Here is a 22,178-nt window from a genome sequence, read left to right on the forward strand (position 1 = left end):
GTAATACTATGGAAGTCAATGGGGTTAATCAACTGTTAGGTATACCAACATTCTTCAAAATATCTTCCTTTGTGTTCAGCAGAAGAAAGAAATTAATACAGGTTTGAAACAACTTGAGGGTGAGTAAATGATGACAGAATTTTCATTTTTAAGTGAACTTTTCCTTTAAGGCACCTTAACCCATGCTAAGGCGGGCTCCTCACACCTCCTTAACCTGTTCTCCCTGGCAAAATGAATTGCTTTTACACGTCCATCCACCAGGCCTCTGATAAAGCCTCGGCCTTGGCTGTACATCTCCCTGCTTATGCTTACCGTGCTCCTGGTTGACATGGGGGAACAAGTGGAGAAAGAAACGCCCTCACCTGCTCTCTGGAAGGAGATTGTCGCTGTTATGACCTTTTTCTCTATAATGCCCGTCAAGTAGTCCAAGCTAGCAGGTGTTCAATGGCTCTCTCGGTGGTCGAAGAACGTCCACTGTGGCTTAATCTATCTGGTCTCCCCAATACTGAAAAGTGGTATGAAAAAGCTTAAAAGTGGTAAGCAAACTTTGCTTTCCAAGAAAGCCTAACTCCCCTGCCACTGGACGGCATGTCCATAATGCAGACAGAGCTAATAAATACCATAGCAAGCCACCGGCCCAGCAGAGTAACCCCTCTCCTACTAAGCCCTGGAGAAAATATATTTCGCTGAGGCTGTGGCCAAGAAACCCCCAAACACCAATCCCTCTGACCCCAAACGCAAGCAGCCGGCCCGATGCACGGCCACAGGGGGCTCTAAGTCCATGACATTGGACATTCACTCTGTCGAGCCAGACTTGATGCATTTGGATGCTTCTGCAGAGGTCAGTGTGGCGAGGGGGGCGTGGTTTTGCTGAGTCTGTAGCGGGAGAGAGAGGACGGAGCGGAGCGGAGCGTAAGTAGGTCAAGTGCAGATGATGAACACCTGTGTCTGATTTCAGTAATTGGCGTGGAGAGACCGGATATAAGCCGGAGAGTGACAGAGAGAGAGAGAGAGAGACGAGCTGGGACCTCGTTTAGTCGTCTCTTGCAGGATCAGCGTCTCACGAGGTCCCAGCTCGTCTCTCTCTCTCTCTCTCTCTCTCTCTCTCTCTCTGTCACTCTCCGGCTTATATCCGGTCTCTCCACGCCAATTACTGAAATCAGACACAGGTGTTCATCATCTGCACTTGACCTACTTACGCTCCGCTCCGCTCCGTCCTCTCTCTCCCGCTACAGACTCAGCAAAACCACGCCCCCCTCGCCACAGTCAGGTACGCGTTTCATATTTCAGAGAACTAGGGTTACTTCTTCTTCTTCTTCTTCTTCTTTTAGTTGTCTGGCCGTAACTAGGGTTATGAACGGTAAGCTATTGTTTTATGGTTTGGATGGCTTTTGTCTAACAACATTCTTAATCATGACCGGCTCAGGAGCGAATACTAAAAATGGCCATAACGGTCTCGACCCTGACGTCTACAGCCAGGTAAATTTACCATAATCTTGTAATGGATTGATTAGGTATCCCACGACAAAAGAATGCAAGCACCCATCTAAGATGAAACAAAGATCGAGAGGTGGGGTCAGCAAAGGCTCAAACAAAGAGGCGTTAAAACTCCCTGTAAATACCTTGCCTAATGTAGGCTATACTGAGGAATAAAATTGATGAATTGGCAGTGGAAATTAAACATGACAGTGACTTTAGGCAAAGTCACTTGTTATTTTTCAAAGAGACTTGCTTGGTTAAAGGAATATTCAGGATATATCCTTAAATTGCTATATATAGAGCCTAGATAAAGTTGTGTCTCGCAAGTCTGTGGGAGGAGAACTGTGTTTTTGTGTGTGTGTGTGTGTGTGTGTGTGTGTGTGTGTGTGTTTTATAGGATGATTTGTGAATTTTAATAGTTATTTTGAACCTACAAATACACTTCCAATCCAGATACATATGCACGCACACACATAAATAGAAGTCCAAAGTGCAGAGGACGGAAAGGACGCAAGAGAATGCCCATATATGGGAAACAGTGATGTCACCAAAAACCCCATCTGAAGCAATAGAAGGTTAAAGGGATAGTTCACCCAAAAATGAAAATTCTGTGATCATTTACTCTCCCTCAAGTTGTTCCAAACCTGTATGACTGTCTTTCTTCTGCTGAACACAGAAGATATTTTGAAGAAAGTCGGTAACCAAATGTCATTGACTTCCATAGTAGGAAAAAAAAATACTATGGAAGTCAATGGGGACCAGCAACTGTTTAATTACCAACCTTCTTTAAAATAATTTTTTTTTGTGTGTATAGCAGAAGAAAGAAAGTCATACAGGTTTGGAACAACTTTAGGGAGAGTAAATGATCACCGAATTTTCATTTTTGGGTGAACTATCCCTTTAATGTTGCAAGGCTCAGTCATGGGAGTCAAAAAAATCCCATGCTCAGTCATGAAAAAAAAAAAAAAAAACAAGAAACTGCATTGGAACAATGTAACCCAGTTCTGTATGACTGCATTTTTTATTTTGATGTCGATTGCAGAGAGAAATCAAATCTCTTCTAGCTTAATCCTAGCTAAATTTCTTTTGGTCTAAACTGCTCTGCTGTATTACTGTAACTTGAAAAACCTCGGATGAGAACAAGTTCATATTTACTCCAATTGCTTGAACTGCTTACAAGGTAATTAGCCTTTGTAATATTCACTCATACAGGACTGCCCTGTTGAGATTGAATAAGCTGAAGTTTTATATCCTGTAACATTTTCTTTTGATTTGCTACGAGTTTTAATCTTTGTGTAACCAGTGTTTTTATCTTTTGTATAAATATTTTTTTATTTCTAAATACAATCACTGTTAAGTCTTACTTCAGCTATTATAAACAGTTCTAATAGCAAAATACAGAGCAATTAATTAATCCTTTTATAACCAAAGAAAACAAGGGTTCTAAGAGCGATTCTGCTGGAAGGTAAGCATGAATGTCATTCATATGTCTTGTACGTGTAAGTAATGGTTATTATTGTTTCCTGGGAGTGTAGGGACTACACCTAGATTTACTGGTATAAATTATAACAAGCAAGTGAGGGAATAATACCTATTCTGACCTGACAGCAAAAGACCACCTAGACACATTGATACTAGGGGTTAATCAGGAAAGTGAGAGTAATACCAGATCACACCACAGTTTTTTTCCACAATGGGGCCCATCAACTGTTTGGTTGCCAACAAAGAAATTCATACAAGTTTGGAACAATTAAGGGTGAGTAAATGATGACAGAATTTTCATTGTTCTGTGAACTACCCTTTAAAATGGCTACTAATACAAAAAGCATTATTAGAAAAATACACATGATATTGATAGCCTAACCATCAGGTAAACCCAAGTCGCTTCAGTCCAGTAAATGTCCATCTTGATTTTTTACTAACAATAAAAATGATTATAACTTTAACTTTATAGAAAATAATTAAATATTTCACAGCAAACCTCCATCAGAGGGCAGACTGTGCTTCTTGTTTTGGAATCGTACCACGTGACAAACAGAAAAGACACGCAGTGTTTCAAATACATCGAATTTCTCTTATCAGTGCGCAAGACTGGACGTAAGTTTTAATACTTTCTCATACAGTTTACAGATTACAGTTCTTTGGTGAAACAGTATGAATGTGATCTATCGTGATTTAAATTCGAAGTTAGAGTAGCCTACGCCTATTTTTATTCTTGTTCAGAAGAGTGGGTTCGAACTTTTAAACGGCCACAGACATGAAGCTTGTTGAAAAGCGTTAGGCTCCTGAAAATGAATAACACGTTTCTAAATGTTTTTCTTTCCTCAAATTTCTGTTTTTCATCTTAGGCTGTTATTTTGTGATTATGCGAAATCAAAAGTATCTTGAAATCAGACCGTTAGGCTAGATTTAGGCTAGACAGACAGGTAACTTAGGCTAACCACCAGCGTTTACGGTGAATGATGCATTTAGTTTTTGTCAACGAAACGTGAAACAAAATAAAGCTGTGGGCTAAATAAAATATTTGGCTCACAAATATAGTAGGCTAATTAATTATATATTCTATAGGAATAGCCTATGTCCATAATAATTCACAATAAACAATTATTTTAAGGTCATTCAAAAATAATAGAATAGATTGTGAACTTGAAGCAAAGAAAAAAAAATGACACATGAAAGTAACTATAATTTGTCCAGTTAATTAAAGGTTGAGCACATATAGTGAAAATCATGTAAACTGATACAATATAGGCTAACACATAGGCTAGGCTACAGGTAGTGTTTATAATATTTATTTCCTCCATTGCAATGTACTTATGGCTAGAGTCATGTGTTGTGAGGAGATGAAAGAAAAACTGTGATACAATATATTCGGCTAACTCAACTGTTAGGGGTTAACAGTTTAGGACCCATGGACCAGATGTTTGAAAAGAAGACCCGGAGTCAGAATTATAAAAAAAATTGAAGAAAAGTTTTACTGAATATAGTTTGCAGTTTCATCAGCAGAAGTCAGCTTCAAGACTCACACAGGAGTTCGTAGGCCGCCCCCCTTACAGTTACAAAGATCACAGCAGTTATACCATTTCCAAGGTCTAAGCTACGTCATTGCTTACAGGTTGAATGTTTCTGATTGGCTAAGAAATTCATAAACATAGTAATTTTCCACACATATACAGATAGACAGAAGCATATCTCCATAGATTATGTCGCTGACACTCAGACCCTGAAGTTAGGCACGTCATGACCTTCCAGGTCACAGATTTGGGTTGCTGGGTGCCAGCATGTCTCCAACAACAACTCAGTCAATCTCCAACAATGCCAGTGGTTCCTTAACCTGTAAGCAAGAAGACTAACACACACACCCGGCACACATCTTTTCCAAGGTTGGATTTGGCCAGGCTCTAACTATAAACAGGAGTCCCGTCTCAAAACATCAAGATAACAAGTTCTTTCTCTCAGGATAGGACACTTTATCCTAAATGGAAACTATAGGCTTTAACTGACCCCTATGTGTTTTAACATGTTGAAGACCTTTCTCAAACACAAAACCAGTCCCTATTTAATTTCTGGAAGCTGGGATAAATAGGCAAGCAATGTTACTGCATTCAAATATCAAATACAGACATTAATGAATACATGAAAAGAACATTTCAGTAATCACACTGGTAACTTCTATAACAAAGTAAAATCTAAAAAGAAGTCATTCAACTCATTTGATATTTAGAAGGAAAAGTATTGATTAATACCTTGATTATAGTCACTCATTACATATACATTGAAGCAGCAGTGGATTCCAATCCACTCCCTTCACAACATTGGTCATTTTTCTTTTTGAATAACTGTAACATATCTCAGTTTATCTTAGTAACATACTGTGATCTCCAGGTCATCTCTTCTGACATTGCTCTGCTGCAGTAATGTCAGAGGAACGAGGACAAGACTCTCCATCTGAGATGAGTCTCTCAGAGAAACAGAGGTAAGACTGCACTTTTATAGACAATGTCCAAGTTAATAACTAAATAATGTACTGAGGTTTTTCTCTTTTTCTCAGCCTTTCATTTACTGCACACAGTTCAAGTACACACTTAGTTTTATGAGTATTTATTATATTAGGTCATACTTTTATTCTATGATATCCATCTGGATGATAAATCTCTTCATGTGAGACTGAAGTATGTGATGTGGGAGATTATAACTCAAAAAACCTTAAAACTCAGTTTAGATGAATTAAGTTTAGAAGAGTTAAGGGAAGGCAAAGATATAGCCTACGCTCGGAAATAATGTAGGCAGGAAAAACTAGAGTTAAATAAATAGAGGAATGCAGGAAATAACTGTGCCTTTTGTCCTTGTTCTACTTGCACAGATGACAAAGGGCCCATTTATATTGTGGCAGAACAAAAAGTAACAAGATATGATTTGTGCAAGGTGCAAAGTGTTGTGCAAAAATTGCCTGTTAGTGTCTTTTGGATTTGACCACAATTTTCCACACTAAATGTCTTCAAATGAGACTTAAATATCTACTGTAGTAAAGTGTTTTGCTCTTTGTGTCATTAGTGAAATATCAGGCTCACATGTGTCCAGCTCTGTGTCTGTGAAGAGTGACCGTTCAAAACAAGGTTTTCCACCAAACTTCAGTGAGAAAACACCATCATCTACCGAAAGGTATGTCATTCTTCATATAGCCCTGCATTAGCTAATTTCTCCACTGTGGTGTATGTGATAGAACTTGACTGAGTAAAACAATTAATCTCAGAACAAGATTTTCTGGGAAGCTGCTTCTCTCTAATGAACTTTAGAGCTTCTTTCCATTAACACTATTACACAGGTAGTCACTAGGGGGCATACATTCACCATGGAAAGACACCAGGCAATCAAACATAAAACTGTTTATTGCCATGAGAAGGACAAATGTATGGCTATAAACTGCATTCAGTTACACCGAAGCTCTTCAAATGAGACTGAAGAATCTCCTTTAGTAAAGTGTTTTTTTCTCTCTTCTCTTTGTGTCATTAGTGAAAGATATGTTTACCAAATGTACGCTTAAAATGGCTTAAATGTGTTTCTTATTTTTGTTCACACATAGAACATTGAACATTTATCATTAAACATTAAAGTTCAAATATTTATCAGAGTATTCATTTTAGAGTTTTAATAAGATGTTTAACTGTACTTATTCTCACAAAGAGGATATGCAAAGAGCAGTGATTGAAAAACCTAAAGGGAGCATCAGCAGAAAAGATCTAAACACTGAAACTATTTAGATATATAGATGTAGATATTTTAATTTGTCCTCGAGCGGAAATTTGTTTCCACTGTAGATGCGTACATAACACAAACACACATAACGTTAAATTATCAACATACCACAATACAATCAAAAATAGTCGCTGATATCACAAAAAAACAACAACAAAGAGAGCATAAGTGACGTATCAATAGCCGATTTCCTTTGAATTTAGAGCTCGTATAGAACAAAACTCTTACTATACCTTGCCTTTCTACACATCGGTAACCTATACCTATGGCCAGAAGGCAGGGGGATTAAATATTTATAGAGTGGGTGGTCTGGGTCGTTTACATTGTTTTGTGCCTTTCACAACGTCAATGTAGAGACACTATCCGAAAAATTAGGGCTAGGGATACCAATAATTGTACTTGCTAAATAAGTTATCTTTAAGAATTTGTTCTTGTTGGTAACTGTTAGCATATGAAAAAAAAGGACTGGCTCAATTATACTGTGATACAAAAGAAGAAGACAACGAGGTTGAACAGTCAAGTGTCTTAAAGGGATAGTTCGGCCAAAAATGATATTAAACCCATGATTTACTCACCCTCAAGCCGTTCGAGATCCATATGTCAATCTTTTTTCAGACGAACACGTTTTCAGTTATTTTAGAAAATGTCTTAGATCTTTCAGTGGTTATAATGTGAAGCTATGGGGTATGAAGCCAAGTCAGTGGCGGTTCTAGACCACATTAACTGGGGGGGGGGGGGGAGGCAGGGGCCACTTGTGCTTTTAGGGGGCACACCTTTAACATTCATCTTAACCTACTTTCAGTATTATTTCAAGTCATTTTTCACCATGTCATGTATGACTGCAATCTCTAGAAAAAGATAATAAATTATATTAGCTAAGCTAATAAAATAATTTCAGTTCAAATGAATGTTTCATTATGTTTAATTGTAGTGTGATATAATGATCAATAATAACACATTTTTAGCATCTAAGAACATCTAGGCACTTTTTTTACACCACATATTATTGCGATATGGCAATAATATCATATCACGATTTTTTTTTTCAGGAAAATCACGATTTTATCACGATTCTTTTTTCATGTTTACTATTTTGCAAGTGACTGAGCATTACAGCCAAACTAATGTCCCTATTTTAAAAACAAAGCCTTATAACAAAATATAGGTAACAAAATCTAAAATAAAAAAGAATGGCAGACATTTAGGCCAAAGTGGCGAAGATAAAAATCCTTGTCATTATTTTCTTTGTTATTAAAAATTAAGAACAGAGATACATATTACACATACACAACTTAATATACAAATGAAATAAACTGCTTTATTTTTTCAGCTATAGGTGTATTTAACAGTATGAGAAAGTAATTAAGGACAAGCGGCAGCATGTTTATTATTAGGGCTACTGTCTCTTTAAGAACTGCACGCAACGCGTCTAATATACACGCATATGACAAGCAGATTTTAATTAATTTTCTCTGTTTGCTTTCACTTTAGACATAACCAACTTTGTTTATGTAAACAATGTCTGTATTTGACAGTATTAGCGCAATATAAGACTCAAAAGATAACTTAGTCCAGTAACAGGCTTTTAGTGCATGTGCGCGTGGAGTGTACGCGCTCAGTAAAGCGCATGTTTGAACAGCGCATCAGCAGCGAATGACATGTTTAACCGGCAAGGCTTTAAAGCACATGCAAATAATAGCCGGGTTTCCACTGTCGGGCCAGGGCCGGGCCAGGGGCCTCATTTATAAAGCTTGCGTACGCACAAAACGGGGCTGAAAACATGCGTACGCCAGTTCCTGCGCAAAAGGTGGGATTTATGAAGAAAAACTTGACGTGAAAATATGCGCACCTACACGCAAACTCTGACCCATGCGTACGCACATTTTGGAGACGGAGCAGTTTGGCGACATGGTGAGTTGGAGTTAAATGTCTTTTTGGTCACTTTTAGAATTTAGAATTAAAATTAAACATAATACAGAAAGATAATACAAATATAATTTCCCTCACCAAGCCTGGACATAAGAAGGAATGGATATTTGCTTCAAGACTTGAAGCAAATATCCATTCCTTCTTATGTCCGCGCCAGCGAGCGCGTTGGGCCGTTTAGTGAAACTGACGCAGTTTAAATAAATAAAATAATGATTTAAACTATGTTTTACTTCTGATATAAACATTTAGATTAAATATGCCATTCAAATTATGGAGTTAAACACTTAAACATGAAATCATACTGAAAAGTTACAACATTTTTTTATATTCAATTCAATCAATAGAAATATTTGTTGTGGATGCGATTGTTTTTGAACACTTTTCCTGTGGCGTGCTGCGTTTTAATGTTTTAACCACAGAGATAATTGCTTATCATGATAATACCAGATTGTCTGAGAAAATAGTTTCGTGCAAATAATGCCCAAGGCCTATCTGTTTCCATTAAAAAATATAAATCAATTAAAAATACAATTCGGCAAGTGGAAAAGATTGAGAAAAACTTTCTCTGAAATGTATTTTACACTATTTGATTTATGTAGGCTATTCAAAAACAAGGCAAGGATAACTACTTGATTTGTATTAATGTAATGTTTCTTGTACCGTTTAATATCATTTGCATATGATTATTCATCCACGTGATAACGTTTAAGTTATCACGTGGATGAATAATCATATGCAAATGATATGTAGATGAGGATCTGCATAGTAAAACTAGGCGTTGTAAGCTCCATATATGGTTATTTCGGGTGGAGACGCATGTACGCACAATCTTCCGCTGACTGGGATTTATAAAGTGAATTCTGCGCAGGTTCTGGCGTACGCACGGTTTTATAAGTCTGAATATTTTTTTGCGTACGCCATTTTTGGCTTTTGTGCGTACGTACACTTTTAGTAAGGTTCCTACGCACAGTTTTATAAATGAGGCCCCAGGGCTTTAAACGGGCCGTGCCGGGCTAATAGCCTCGGGTTAATAGCACCGGGCATGCGTTTCCACTGTCGGGCCAGAAGCTCCACAGCGCTTCACTAAAACACGCCCGTAACACGCCTCTCTGGGACAACGTCACACTAACCCATCATTTCACCAACAAATGGAAGTTTTATCAGAAAACTAATCAGAAATCACTGGAAACAGCGTTGAAAACAAACACGATAAAAGCGGCCGTTTGCTAGCTTTTTTTTTTTGTTTGTTTAGCAGCTACTTGAATATTTAAAACCCAAGCATCGATGTTTTACCACAGGTTTACAATAAAAAGTGATACATTGATCATAATGAATTAATTTATGTAAAAATTGCACATTAGTCACTCAGAAATAAATTACCGTTAGGTCTATTTCACAAAAGAAAGAGGACACACTTACTTTTTTCAGTCGCGTCTGTTTCTTTATCTGGTAACTTAGTTACAGGACATATTTACATCACATTTAGAAAAAATGATAATTTCTACAAATATATGCCATACGACCTGAGGAGCTTTAGCACTCTCTCGACTCCCATACAGATATTTTCAGTCAGAGAAACAGAGGAAGCTCCCGAAAAAAAAAGTTACTTTATTTTTTGATAGTCCGATTTAAAGAGACGAGACGTAGGCTACTGACAGATAAAATAAAAACATGACTGTGATAGCCTTTAAGATTGGTCTGATTTCTTCAAGTGTTCGCTATGTTTTTTTTTTTTACTATGCGTATCTTCAAGCGTTTACTATGTTTACTATGGTAACGGCTAGCGCGCATAGTCTTTTGCATCACAAACAGAAGGCATTCAAACATGAACGCGATTTAAATTATTTTATTTTTAAGTCTTAAATGCTGACAGAATCATCCGGCGCTGCCGTCTCCCAACGGTAAACTCCTCCTCTGTTGGTAACCACTCCTCTAGCCCGAGCTGGCCCGCTTTGGCCCCTGGTATTCGACGGGCCAGAAATCCTGGCCGTTGGCCCCGAGTAAGCCCCGGAAGTGACAGTGGAAACATGACTGGCCCTGGCACGCACTAGCACGGCCCGGCCCTGGCCCGACAGTGGAAACGCGGCTAATGAACTTTTGTGAACTGCAGTGTCCCGTTCCTCTGCGTTAACATTTGATGTGAATATACGTCGTGCTGCAATGTAGCCTAGATGAAGGCGCCGCAACTGAATAAATGCGCAGTTGTTTGGTGTGATTTTACGATTCCAAATTTAGGGGGGCCAGAGGGGGGGCCAAGCTAGTTGACACGGGGGCACTGACCCCCCCTCTTTGTTTATCCCCCTGGAGCCGGATGGATTACACTTACACTTATTTATTTAGCTGACGCTTTTATCCAAAGCGACTTACAATTGCTATATATGTCAGAGGTCGCATGCCCCTGGAGCAACTAGGGCAGGGGTGGGCAAACTTTTTGGCTCAAGGGCCACACTGGGTTTTAAAATTTGACAGAGGGCCGGCCCAGTAGCAGATTATGAAACACGATCTCATGAAAGTGCGTATCTATACCACGAATTTTATTTCTTGTGCCATTTATACGCCAAATTATTATTTTTTTGCGTGCATATGCTGCGCACTGTAAACCCCTTGGTTAGGATTAGGGGTGCTGAGTGCGTGCCTATTACACGCCATTAAAGGGATAGTTCGGCCAAAAATGAAAATTCTGTCATCATTTACTCACCCTCAAGTTGTTTCAAACCTGTATGAATTTCTTTTTTCTGCTGAACACAAAAGAATATATTTTGAAAAATGTCGGTAACCAAACAGTTGATGGACCCCATTGACTTCCATTGTAGGAAAAAAAAAATACTATGGAAGTCAATGGGGTCCATCAACTGTTTGGTTACCGACATTTTTCAAAATATATTCTTTTGTGTTCAGCAGAAAAAAGAAATTCATACAGGTTTGAAACAACTTGAGGGTGAGTAAATGATGACCGAATTTTATTTTTTGGGGCGAACTATCCCTTTAAGTGCCTATCATGCACGCGAAAACTGCGTTTCATAAGAACTACAAATACAATTCGTCGTATTCGCACTTTCATGAGATCGGGCTGAGAAAACACATTTACGTTGTGTCAACGTCTGCGCGAAATTCAACAACTGAGAGACGACATTCTGACAATACATTTTTTTATGCTAGATATCCCCCATTTAGCATGTTATGTTTTGAGGTTAATTTTTAATTAGTCAGATGTTTGATAATTATAGCCTATACTTTTTAAATATTGTTTATCCTTATTATTATTTAATGGGCCTAACCGTAAATTAGAAACAAAACACCTAAGTGTACACTTAGAAGAGTAAAAATGACAGAAGGTTACGTTAATTCAACTTTATTAAAACTGCACGGCAATCAGTTTGCACTTCCAAAAGTCATACATTTGTGGAAAAAAACGAAATAAACGAATATACAAATTTATTTTAAGTATAATAAAATAAAACATAAAAAGCAAAGGCAGATCAGAACATTTAATAAACAAAACCGGGTTCTGTACATGGCAGACAGGGGAGCGTAACGTTAGTCGAAAGCCGGGCGATAAAGGAGGATACATCCACAAATCCAGAGTAGCAAAACTAAATAGCAGACAAATCAAAGGAAAAACTAAACATGTGTGCAAGCGGTTACCAAACATTTTTTTCTCTGTGAGTTTTCAAAAAAAGAAATAAACATTAACGTGCACCAAGTCTATGCGCTTAAGTTGCTGTCTGTTTGGTTTCCATGATGACGCGTCTAGCTTGTTACGTGACACACCGCAGCCACAACAGCGCTGAATGAATGATGATTTGCTTTTATGTCATTTTTCCTTTTTTACATTTGTTAGCTATGGCATGAAATATCTGATATTCCGATTGTCAAATATATGCAACGCAATATATATATATATATATATATATATATATATATATATATATATATATCGCAACGTATTGCAAGAAAAAGGCTAAGTTAAATGAATGCGATTTTTAGACAATTTTTTAAATACTCGACGGGCCGGATTAACCCTTGTGCATCCTTGAGGACATTTTTGGCTTTTTCAGTTTTGTTTTTTTGATCACTTTGCCTGTGTTAATGCTAACTGCATAAAATTTGGCACGGGTGTGTATTTTTATTGGAATTTTACTATTTCATCATCATTTTCTTTAAAAAATCTATTTTGCACTAGTTACACAAAATACTTCCTCTTAGGACCTTAAGGACAAAAATGTCCCCATTGAAACCCATTAAAACTGCGTTTTTTAATCCCTGTGCCGTTTAACTATAAAATGATGCAATCTTTTTTAATAGGCTTTCATTCTGTTGGCAAGGCTTCAAAATTGACATTTTTACCATTTTTTATCAGATGGTGCCATTTTTTCAGGTTAGGCCTATAAAGCAAATACTCGCTTTATTCCTGTTTTCTGCTTCGGCATATTATAGAGCCAATTGGATAAATTATGCAACGATAATTGTGTGGGTTTGTTGGTATGGATGTCTAAGTGTGGTTGGTATGTGTGTTATAAAAAAAATGTGTTTGTGTGCATGTGTGTGCTTGTAATATTTGAGAGAGAAAAACTCAACTGCAAATCGAAAATTCAATCACTGTGTTCACCAGTGGAGTTTTGCTGGCATCCAATGGGGAAAGTCTGGTACTGCGCCCAAACAAAATCTTACTGAAAGCTCATTTTTTGAGATATCATCCTCAAATTCGGAACACAACCTGTTTAGATTTATGGCTTTGAATTTATATCAGTTTTAGAGTTCCAAATGTTTCATAAAATATATATTTTATATAAAATATTGATTATAATGTTCATAAATATTTTTCATAAACTTAAACTTCTATAACATTTTTTTGGTTGCACTTTTTTTCAATTTTTTCACTTCAACAACAATCTGCCAAGGGTCTTCTTTAAAATGAGACCAAACTTAAGTATTTGCTCCCAAGCATAACATTTTTATGAGAGTTTTTTGACTTGGACATTTTTGTCCCTTTTGGACCTATGAGTAAGTTTTTTTTATTTTTTTATGTTAACTGCATTAATTTTGGCACAGGTGTCTATTTTTATTGTAATTTTACTATTTCACCCCCATTTCATTTGAAAAAAAAAATGTTGCACTAGTTACACAAAATACTTATATATATTTTATATAAAATATTGATTATAATGTTCATAAATATTTTTCATAAACTTAAACTTCTATAAAAAAAAATTGGTTGCACGTTTTTCACTTTTTTCACTTCAACAACAATCTGCCAAGGGTCTTCTTTAAAATGAGACCAAACTTAAGTATTTGCTCCCAAGCATAACATTTTTATGAGAGTTTTTTGACTTGGACATTTTTGTCCCTTTTGGACCTATGAGTAAGTTTTTGTTTTTTTGTTACTGTTAACTGCATGAATTTTGAGCTATTATAGAGCCAGTTGGATAAATTATGCAATGATAATTGTGTGGGTGTGTTGGTATGGATGTCAGAGTGTGGTTGGTATGTGTGTTATAAAAAAAAAAGGTGTTTGTGTGCATGTGTGTGTTTGTAGTATTGAGAGAGAAAAACTCAACTGCAAATAACAAAGCCAATCACTGTGTGACCAGAGGAGTTTTGCTGGGATCCAATGGGGACAGTTTGGTACTGCGCCCAAACAAAATCTTACTGAAAGCTCATTTTTTGAGATATCAACCTCAAATTTGGAACACAACTTATTTAGATTTATGGCTTTGATTTTCTAGCCGTTTTAGAGTTCAACTTGTTTCATAAAATATATATTTTATATAAAATAATATTCATAAATAATTTTCATAAACTTAAACCTATATAACTTTTTTTTGGATTTACTTATAAAAAAAATGTAACATCAGCAATAATCTGGCAAGGGTATTCTTTAAAATGATACCAAAGTTAAGTCTGTGCTCCCAAGCTTCAACTTTTTATGACCGTTTTTTGACATGGACATTTTTGTCCTCTTTGGACCTATGAGTAACTTTTTTAAATTGATGCACAAGGGTTAAACAGCCTAACGGGCCGTATGTGGCCCGCGGGCCATAGTTTGCCCACCCCTGAACTAGGGGTTAAGTGTCTTGCTCAGGGACACATTGGTGGATTCGAACCCGGGTCTCTCACACCAAAGGCATGTGTCTTATCCATTGCGCCACACCACCCCACATTACTTTTGTGAAGGTAATGCTAAAAGCATGAATTTGTGTTTTTGGGGAGTGAGTTATATTTTTGAAGTGAGTTTTTATATTACCCATTTCATTCTGGTGTCCTGAACTGCTGCACAACAGGTTAAAATACCTGTGGTCAATACAGTATTTACTATTAAAGGTGAACTAAGTAACTTTTTTACCTTAACTGAACAGCTTCGGAGTCATTGGAATGGTTATATTACTTATTTCGGGTTGAATGGTGGTCGTTTCGCACCCCCCTGGTGCCCGTGAGCGGAAAATTCGCACTTGCAACTTTGAGACGGCGGGCCGCCGGCCGCCGCGGCAGGAAGTATCGCGTGATATCAGGTCTCGCGATGTAAACAATTGCTTTACGGCCAAAAGAAATCTGCTCAAATACTGTCATTATTGCGCTCCCTCACGCTGTCCGAACCCGAAGGAAGAAGACGTTTTAAAGAATGTCCCATCTGCTTTGATGTCGTTGATCTACTAGCCTCTGCTGTCTGAGAATCGCCAACGAGTTTTTACAACAGTGTTGTCAAATATCTATTCCGAAGCTGTGGGGGGAGCTCTAGAGAGAAACCTGCGAGCAAAAAGCGAGAATACAGCGACGAAATCCCGAAGCTACTGAGTGCTGCTTTAAACACTTGGCCTGGTGTTCTTTGCTCATAGGACAGAAAATATTACAATAAGACCTAGTTTTTATTTAAAAGTATAGCTCAGCCAAAAGTGAAAATTGTCATCATTCGTCATTCAAAATCTTCGGAACACAAAGAAAGATATTTTTTAAGTCTCTCATAATTTCTGTCCTTCCATTGAATGTCCATGCAACCAAAACCTTGAAGTTTTAAAGTACATTAAAACATTTTGAGCGGTTTAATCAAAGTCTTCTGAAGAAACACGATTGCTTTATGTGATGAACAGATTTAATTTAGGATTTTATTGACATATAAACATTAATCAATGCACATACATAGGGCACATCAAATATGGTAAACGGAGGTTCAAACATGTGTTCTTTATGTGTGAGGAGGACCAGTGAGGTTTGTTCTTGTGCGTTAAGCATGTAAGGCTGAGCTGCAGTTGACTGTATTTTATGTGCTCTATATATGTCCGTTGATCGATGTTTATATGTGAATAAAAAAATAACAATTTAATCGGTTCATAAAATAAAGCTCAAAATGAAAAAAAAAAAAAATGCTTAAAATTGAACTTAAAGGAGTAGTTCACTTTAAAATGATAATTACCCCTTGATTTATCACCCTCAAGTTATGTGCATCCATCCATCATAAAAGAACTCCACATGGCTCCAGGGGGATTAATAAAGGCCTTCTGAAGCAAAAATTAGGTACCCAGATGCTACCCTTTAACAATAACTTAAAGAGCTGATGCTTTCTTTTTCTCTTGGTTATTATGTGATTTCTCTTATATTTTGCCTGAAAATTCAGTATTGTATTTTATTTTATATATTTTTATTTTATTTATTAATAGCATTCAGTATGGGTCATTAGATTCAGATTTCCAGACTCAGAGGAACAACAAGGATGTCAAAGGTGATCTCCTGTGGATCTTCCAGGTAGGAAAACACGTTCCTTTGTTTTATATTTTTAACATAACAAACGTTATTGAACAAAGTACCCTCTCAAAAATACTCAATACAATTTATTTTCTAATTCCTTAGCCAAAAAATAGGGATGACATTTTGTATTTGTCAAAAATGAAAGCTAATTAATATTTTTGTCTAATTGTTAGTTACTAAATAAATAGTTTTGACCAAATATTGGTGGACGATTTGGTTACATTTTGTTGTTCTGTATATATTTTTTCTTGCTTTGTTTGTAGGATCTTGAGAGCAAAATAATCAAGTTTCTGAAGAATGAGCTTGTAAAGTTCAAGAAAATATTACAAAAGGAGAACACACAATGCTTTGTGAAGGAGTTTAATGAGAACCGATGCAGTATTAAAGAAGCAGCTCTTGATCTCGTGCTACACTACCTGAGAGAGATGAAGCAAGATGAAGCTGCTGATACTCTAGAAGGTAAGAGACTCATGACCATCTGTCAGATTATCACTTATAATTGTGTCACTTATAATTGAGAGAAAATTAGGATAAAAATATCTGTATTTTATCCCGGTGTTCAGATGAGCTGGCCTTCATTCATCCACTGAAATGTAGCCTAAAGAAGAAGTATCAATGTGTGTTTGAAGGAATTGCAAAGCCTGGTGACTCCACACTTCTGAATAACATCTACACAGATCTCTATATCACTCAGGGTTGTAGTGAACAGGTCAATACTGAACATGAGGTCAGACAGATTGAGTCCTTTTCCAGGCGTCATGAACCACAAGAGATCCCGATTGAATGCAAAAATTTGTTTGAAGCACCTGAACAAGACAAGGAGATCAGAACTGTACTGACAAAAGGAGTTGCTGGCATTGGAAAATCTGTCACTGTGCAAAAGTTTGTTCTGGATTGGGCCGAAGGAAAAGAAAATCAAGATATCAACTTATTATTTCCTCTTCCATTCAGAGAGATGAACTTAAAGGAGAAAGAAACACAAAGTTTGATGGATCTTATATCTACATTTTTCCCAGAGACAAAAGGACTGAACCTTACAAGAAGGAATCAATTCAAAGTCCTGTTCATCCTTGATGGATTGGATGAATGTCGCCTTCCTCTAAACTTTAAGGACAATGAGACTTGGCGTGATGTATCATCACCAGTCTCTCTGGATGTTCTTCTGACAAACCTCATCAAGGGAAATCTGCTTCCTTCTGCTCTCATCTGGATCACCACCAGACCAGCAGCTGCCAGTAAGATTCCTCCTGACTGTATCGACCTGCTGACAGAGATAAGAGGATTCAATGACGCACAAAAGGAAGAGTACTTCAAAAGAAGATTCAAGGATAAGAATCTGGCCAGTGAAATATTTGATCATGTTAAACAATCAAAGAGTCTCTTTATCATGTGCCACATCCCAGTCTTCTGCTGGATTTCTGCCACTGTTCTCCAGAACATTTTGGAGGAAAAAAGAAATGATGTAAAAAACAATCAGTCTGATGATTCCTCTAAAACACTGCAGGAATCAAATACTGAAGACACTCCCAAGACTCTGACACAAATGTATACACACTTTCTCCGCTTTCAGATCCAGCAGAGCAGACGAAAGTATGATGGAGAATACACACCAGATGTTTCCTGGGATAAAGACGCCATCCTTTCACTGGGGAAACTGGCATTTCAAGAGCTGGAAAGAAACAACCTGATCTTCTATGACACAGACCTGGAAGCCTGTGGTATTGATGTCTATAAAGCATCAGTGTATTCAGGCATGTGTACCGAGATCTTCAAGGAGGAAACAGGGATCACTGTTGGTACCACATACTGCTTTGTTCACTTGAGCATTCAAGAGTTTATTGCAGGCCTTTATGCACATCTGTTTCTAGACATCAACCAGAAAAGTGTGTTTGATCAAGAGTCTGCAGAAGAGGAAAACAAAAATGAAGCCATGATTGATTTGCTCAAGACTGCAGTGGACAAGGCGCTCGAGAGTGACAATGGACACCTGGACCTTTTCCTTCGCTTCCTCCTCGGTTTGTCACTCCAGTCTAATCGGCGACTCTTACGAGGACTGTTGACACAGCAAGAAGACAATGACCAGAGCAAAAAAGAAATAGTTCAGTACATCAAGCAGAAATTAGAAGATAATCTGTCTCCAGAGAGATCCATCAATCTGTTCTACTGTCTGAATGAACTGAGTGATCAAAGTCTGGTGAAAGAGATACAGACCCACCTTAGCAAAGGAAGTCTCTCATCTGGTGATCTTTCACCTGCCCAGTGGTCTGCTTTGGCCTTTGTGTTGTTGACATCAGAAGAAGAACGCGAGGAGTTTGAGCTTCAGAAATTCAAGAAATCAGACGAGTTTCTCATTAGACTATCTGCAGTCATCAAAACCTCCAAAAGAGCTCTGTAAGTCATTTAATAAAGTCACGTTTTTGCACTCATCTGGTAGACATGTTTACCTACACGGATCAATGATAATTTGTTTCTTTATCTTTTTATCAGTCAACTATTATTAAAGTATAATGCTTATTTGATTGTATTTATATTAATGTATTATCTAGAAAATTCTGTTCTTCAGCAAAACATGCACTTAAGTTAACAGAGAAAGAAGACTCACGTTATTATACAACACATTGGTCCATAATCATTTTGACTGCAGTAATGCAGTTCTCTTTAACTTTTGCTATAGAGGACACTCTTACGAAACCTCAATGCTCAAATTATTAACCCCCAGATTCTACACCTCAAGTCACAATAAAGCTAGCACTTTCAAGTCAATATTGGTCATTATTAGCACCCTTGGTAAATATGAACAAAGAAGCTTGTAAAAATAAATATGCATTGATTATCCTTTTGATATTTTGTTCAAATAAATTACAAAAAATACATATATATATATATATATATATATATATATATATATATATATATATATATATATATATATATATATATATATATACAGTATAGTGTATGTGTGTGTGTGTGTGTGTGTCTATAAAATAAAGGATTAACAATGCATATTTATTTTTACAGGCTTTTTTTTGTTTATATTTACCAAGGGTGCTAATAATTCTGACCACAACTGTATAACTTATTGTTATTAATGCTACGAACCATAATATTTTTTATTCAAACATTCTGTTTTGTTTTATCTATCAAGTTTTATCTATACTAGTTTTTTAATAGGTGGAAATTATACTTAATATTTGTATTTAGCAAATGTATTATATTAAATATAATTCTGTTATGTAATTTTTTTTCTTTGTAGACTAAATGATTGTAATTTAACTGACAAAAGCTGTTCAGCTCTGGCTACAGTTCTCGGATCAGATACCAATCTGAAAGAGCTGAACATGAACAATAATAATCTGCAGGATTCCGGAGTGAAGCTGCTCTGCACTGGACTGAAGAATATAAAGTGTAAATTGGAGATACTGAGGTAAGTGTGACAGACAAAAAATGAGCTCAAGCAAAACTGAAAGTGTGATTTCTTTTAGATATGATTTAGAACATTTATATATGGGATTGCATTTTTTGAATGGACATTCAATTGACAAATTATGAATTTTTGATTTTTCCTTCATATGGGCAGTATGAAAAATGCTTAAAGGCATTTCACCCAAAATTAAAAATTCTGTTTATCAATTACTTCGTTCCAAATTAGTCGTTCCAAATCCAAGAGACCACAACCTCCCTGGAACATGATCTCTACTGAGGATTTGCACATTTTATTTAGATCAAAGACTTTCACTCCTGTATAGTTTTCGAAGATTAACCTTGAAATTGACTGTAAACTGGAGATTCTTGGGTGAGTTAAAAGTTAAAGAGATTAAAGTTCTCTGGCCTTTTTTTTTTTTCTTTTTTTTTTTGCCTCCCTATTCATTTGTCAGTTTTGATTTGCAAATAACTTTCAATTAATTTGTACAAGGTATAAAATACAATCCACTTTAAGGATTTACAATGTTCAGGGGATTCCTAGAATAACTAATCAGCTGAATGTTACATTTGCATTGTTATAGACTCTCAAACTGCAGTATCAGAGAAGAAGGTTATAAAACTCTGGCTTCAGCTCTGAGATCAAACCCTTCACACCTGATAGAGCTGGATCTCACAGGAAATGATCCTGGACAATCAGGAGTGAAGGAGCTCAATGATTTACTGCAGGGTCCAAACTGTCAACTGAGGACACTGAGGTGAGACATGATGTAATTATACAAAATAAATGATATGCAGGCAAATTATTTATAGAAACATTATTTCACTAATACAATGTTACATCAAAGTAAATTCAAGATAACCCATTTCACAATTGATTTCCCCTTTATTACAATAAGTTTATTTGAGAACTGAATCGAATCCTGCTTCTTCTTCCCTTCTGCAGGTTTTTGGGTCCTGCTGCAGATGAAGCCTGTCAGTATGTTAGAGGAATTGTGGGTAAAAACCCGTTACTCCTAAGAGAGCTGAATCTGAGTGAACGTGAACTAGGAGACTCAAATATGAAGAAGCTCGCTGCTCTACTGCAAGATAAACACTGTAAACTCAACACACTGACGTGAGTATTTCACATCATTCCCCGGAACTTTCTTAGATTTTAGGGAAATTGGTTGTGTTTTCACTTGATGACAATGTGGCTGAGAACAACAGACGTAAACACATTTATCCCAGTGAGCAAACCAAGAGAGACATTGACACGGAAAAACCTATTATTAATGTAAAGTGAATACTTAAACTAACCAGTGGTGTGGGAGGCATCTGAATATTTGCATCAGTATACCGCTGCTATACAAATATCCATGAACCGAGTTTTGGGTGCCGAAACCGGGCACCGATATGGAACCGGTAACTAAGTAACCGGTATGTAAACGGACTGAATCAAAACGCTGATTTCGGTGCCTCATTTCGGTGCCACTTTAATGCCTCAGCTGTCGGTTGAAATATTTGCCCTCTGGTTCTCCGAACCGGACGTAAGAAACATCATCACCGCATGTGATTGCTAGTTAACCCTTTGAAGCGTACGATCGTTCACACTGGTGTGCTTAATGTACAGATTGCATGATTATCAACTTCTAAATTCAAATCTGCATTCGCACATTTGCTGCAGTGCGTAATAGCGCCCATTGTGCGTTATAGATCAACTAACATGAATCATGATCATTATAAAAGTTTCTTAAATGACAAAAAACATTCACTTACATGCATTTAAGAATTAAAATATCAGCCAAGGACTGACTGACATAACACAACAGTTTATTGTGAAAATGTAAAGTCGAGGATACAATAACAGACCGATATATTATTCATTCAAGAACTTTGTGCAAGTTTACTGCAACAATAGAGCCGCGAACCACACATACTTTTGAAAATACAGCATTCAGTTGATCCTGATGAACGTTCATTGCCACAGTTGTAAACATGACCGCGTTCTTCTTACGTTCTAAAATAACGCTCACATTGTGCAGGACATGCAATAAGTCTGGAGAGGTGTCGTATTTGGCCAGAGAAGGCAAAAAATGTGAAAAGAATTGCTGAAATTTAAAGCTGGTTTGTAGCATACCAAGAATACAGACTACTTTGCTGTTATTAGTAGGCTACTGCAGTGTTATTTAGTGTTAAATTATTGTACTTGGGTTAGGTGGCTTAGGTTTTATTGTGAATTTGTTATGTATTTTATATTAAATATTTACTCAAGAAAAAAATATTTTTAAAGAAAAAAAAGTTCTTTATTCACCATCGTTTTGAGGCTCTCTTTTTTTTTTAAGTATCGGTTCAGGCACCGGTATCATTTT

General features: G+C 36.8%; 1 protein-coding gene across 3 annotated transcripts in view; it reads left to right on the forward strand.

Moving 5' to 3' along the window:
• Positions 1 to 3,493: 3,493 nt before the first annotated feature.
• Positions 3,494 to 22,178, forward strand: part of LOC308702503 (NACHT, LRR and PYD domains-containing protein 12-like) — a 28,660-nt gene continuing 9,975 nt past the window's right edge. For 2 of the 3 annotated variants that reach the window (XR_014031611.1, XM_081385404.1), the window contains exons 1-9: positions 3,510 to 3,576; positions 5,345 to 5,455; positions 6,034 to 6,141; positions 16,317 to 16,401; positions 16,668 to 16,863; positions 16,968 to 18,795; positions 19,661 to 19,831; positions 20,412 to 20,585; positions 20,774 to 20,944. Coding sequence is in view for 2 of the 3 variants with exons in the window: in XM_081385404.1 (XP_081241530.1) it covers positions 5,397 to 5,455; positions 6,034 to 6,141; positions 16,317 to 16,401; positions 16,668 to 16,863; positions 16,968 to 18,795; positions 19,661 to 19,831; positions 20,412 to 20,585; positions 20,774 to 20,944 (2,792 nt within the window). In the remaining variant the exon portion in view is untranslated. Of the gene's footprint in view, positions 3,577 to 5,344; positions 5,456 to 6,033; positions 6,142 to 16,316; positions 16,402 to 16,667; positions 16,864 to 16,967; positions 18,796 to 19,660; positions 19,832 to 20,411; positions 20,586 to 20,773; positions 20,945 to 22,178 lie in introns of all 3 variants that reach the window. The other variant, XM_081385405.1, reaches the window with a different exon arrangement.

Source organism: Scardinius erythrophthalmus (genome assembly GCF_964197995.2).
Source record: "Scardinius erythrophthalmus genome assembly, chromosome: 14".
Lineage (NCBI taxonomy): Eukaryota > Metazoa > Chordata > Actinopteri > Cypriniformes > Leuciscidae > Scardinius > Scardinius erythrophthalmus.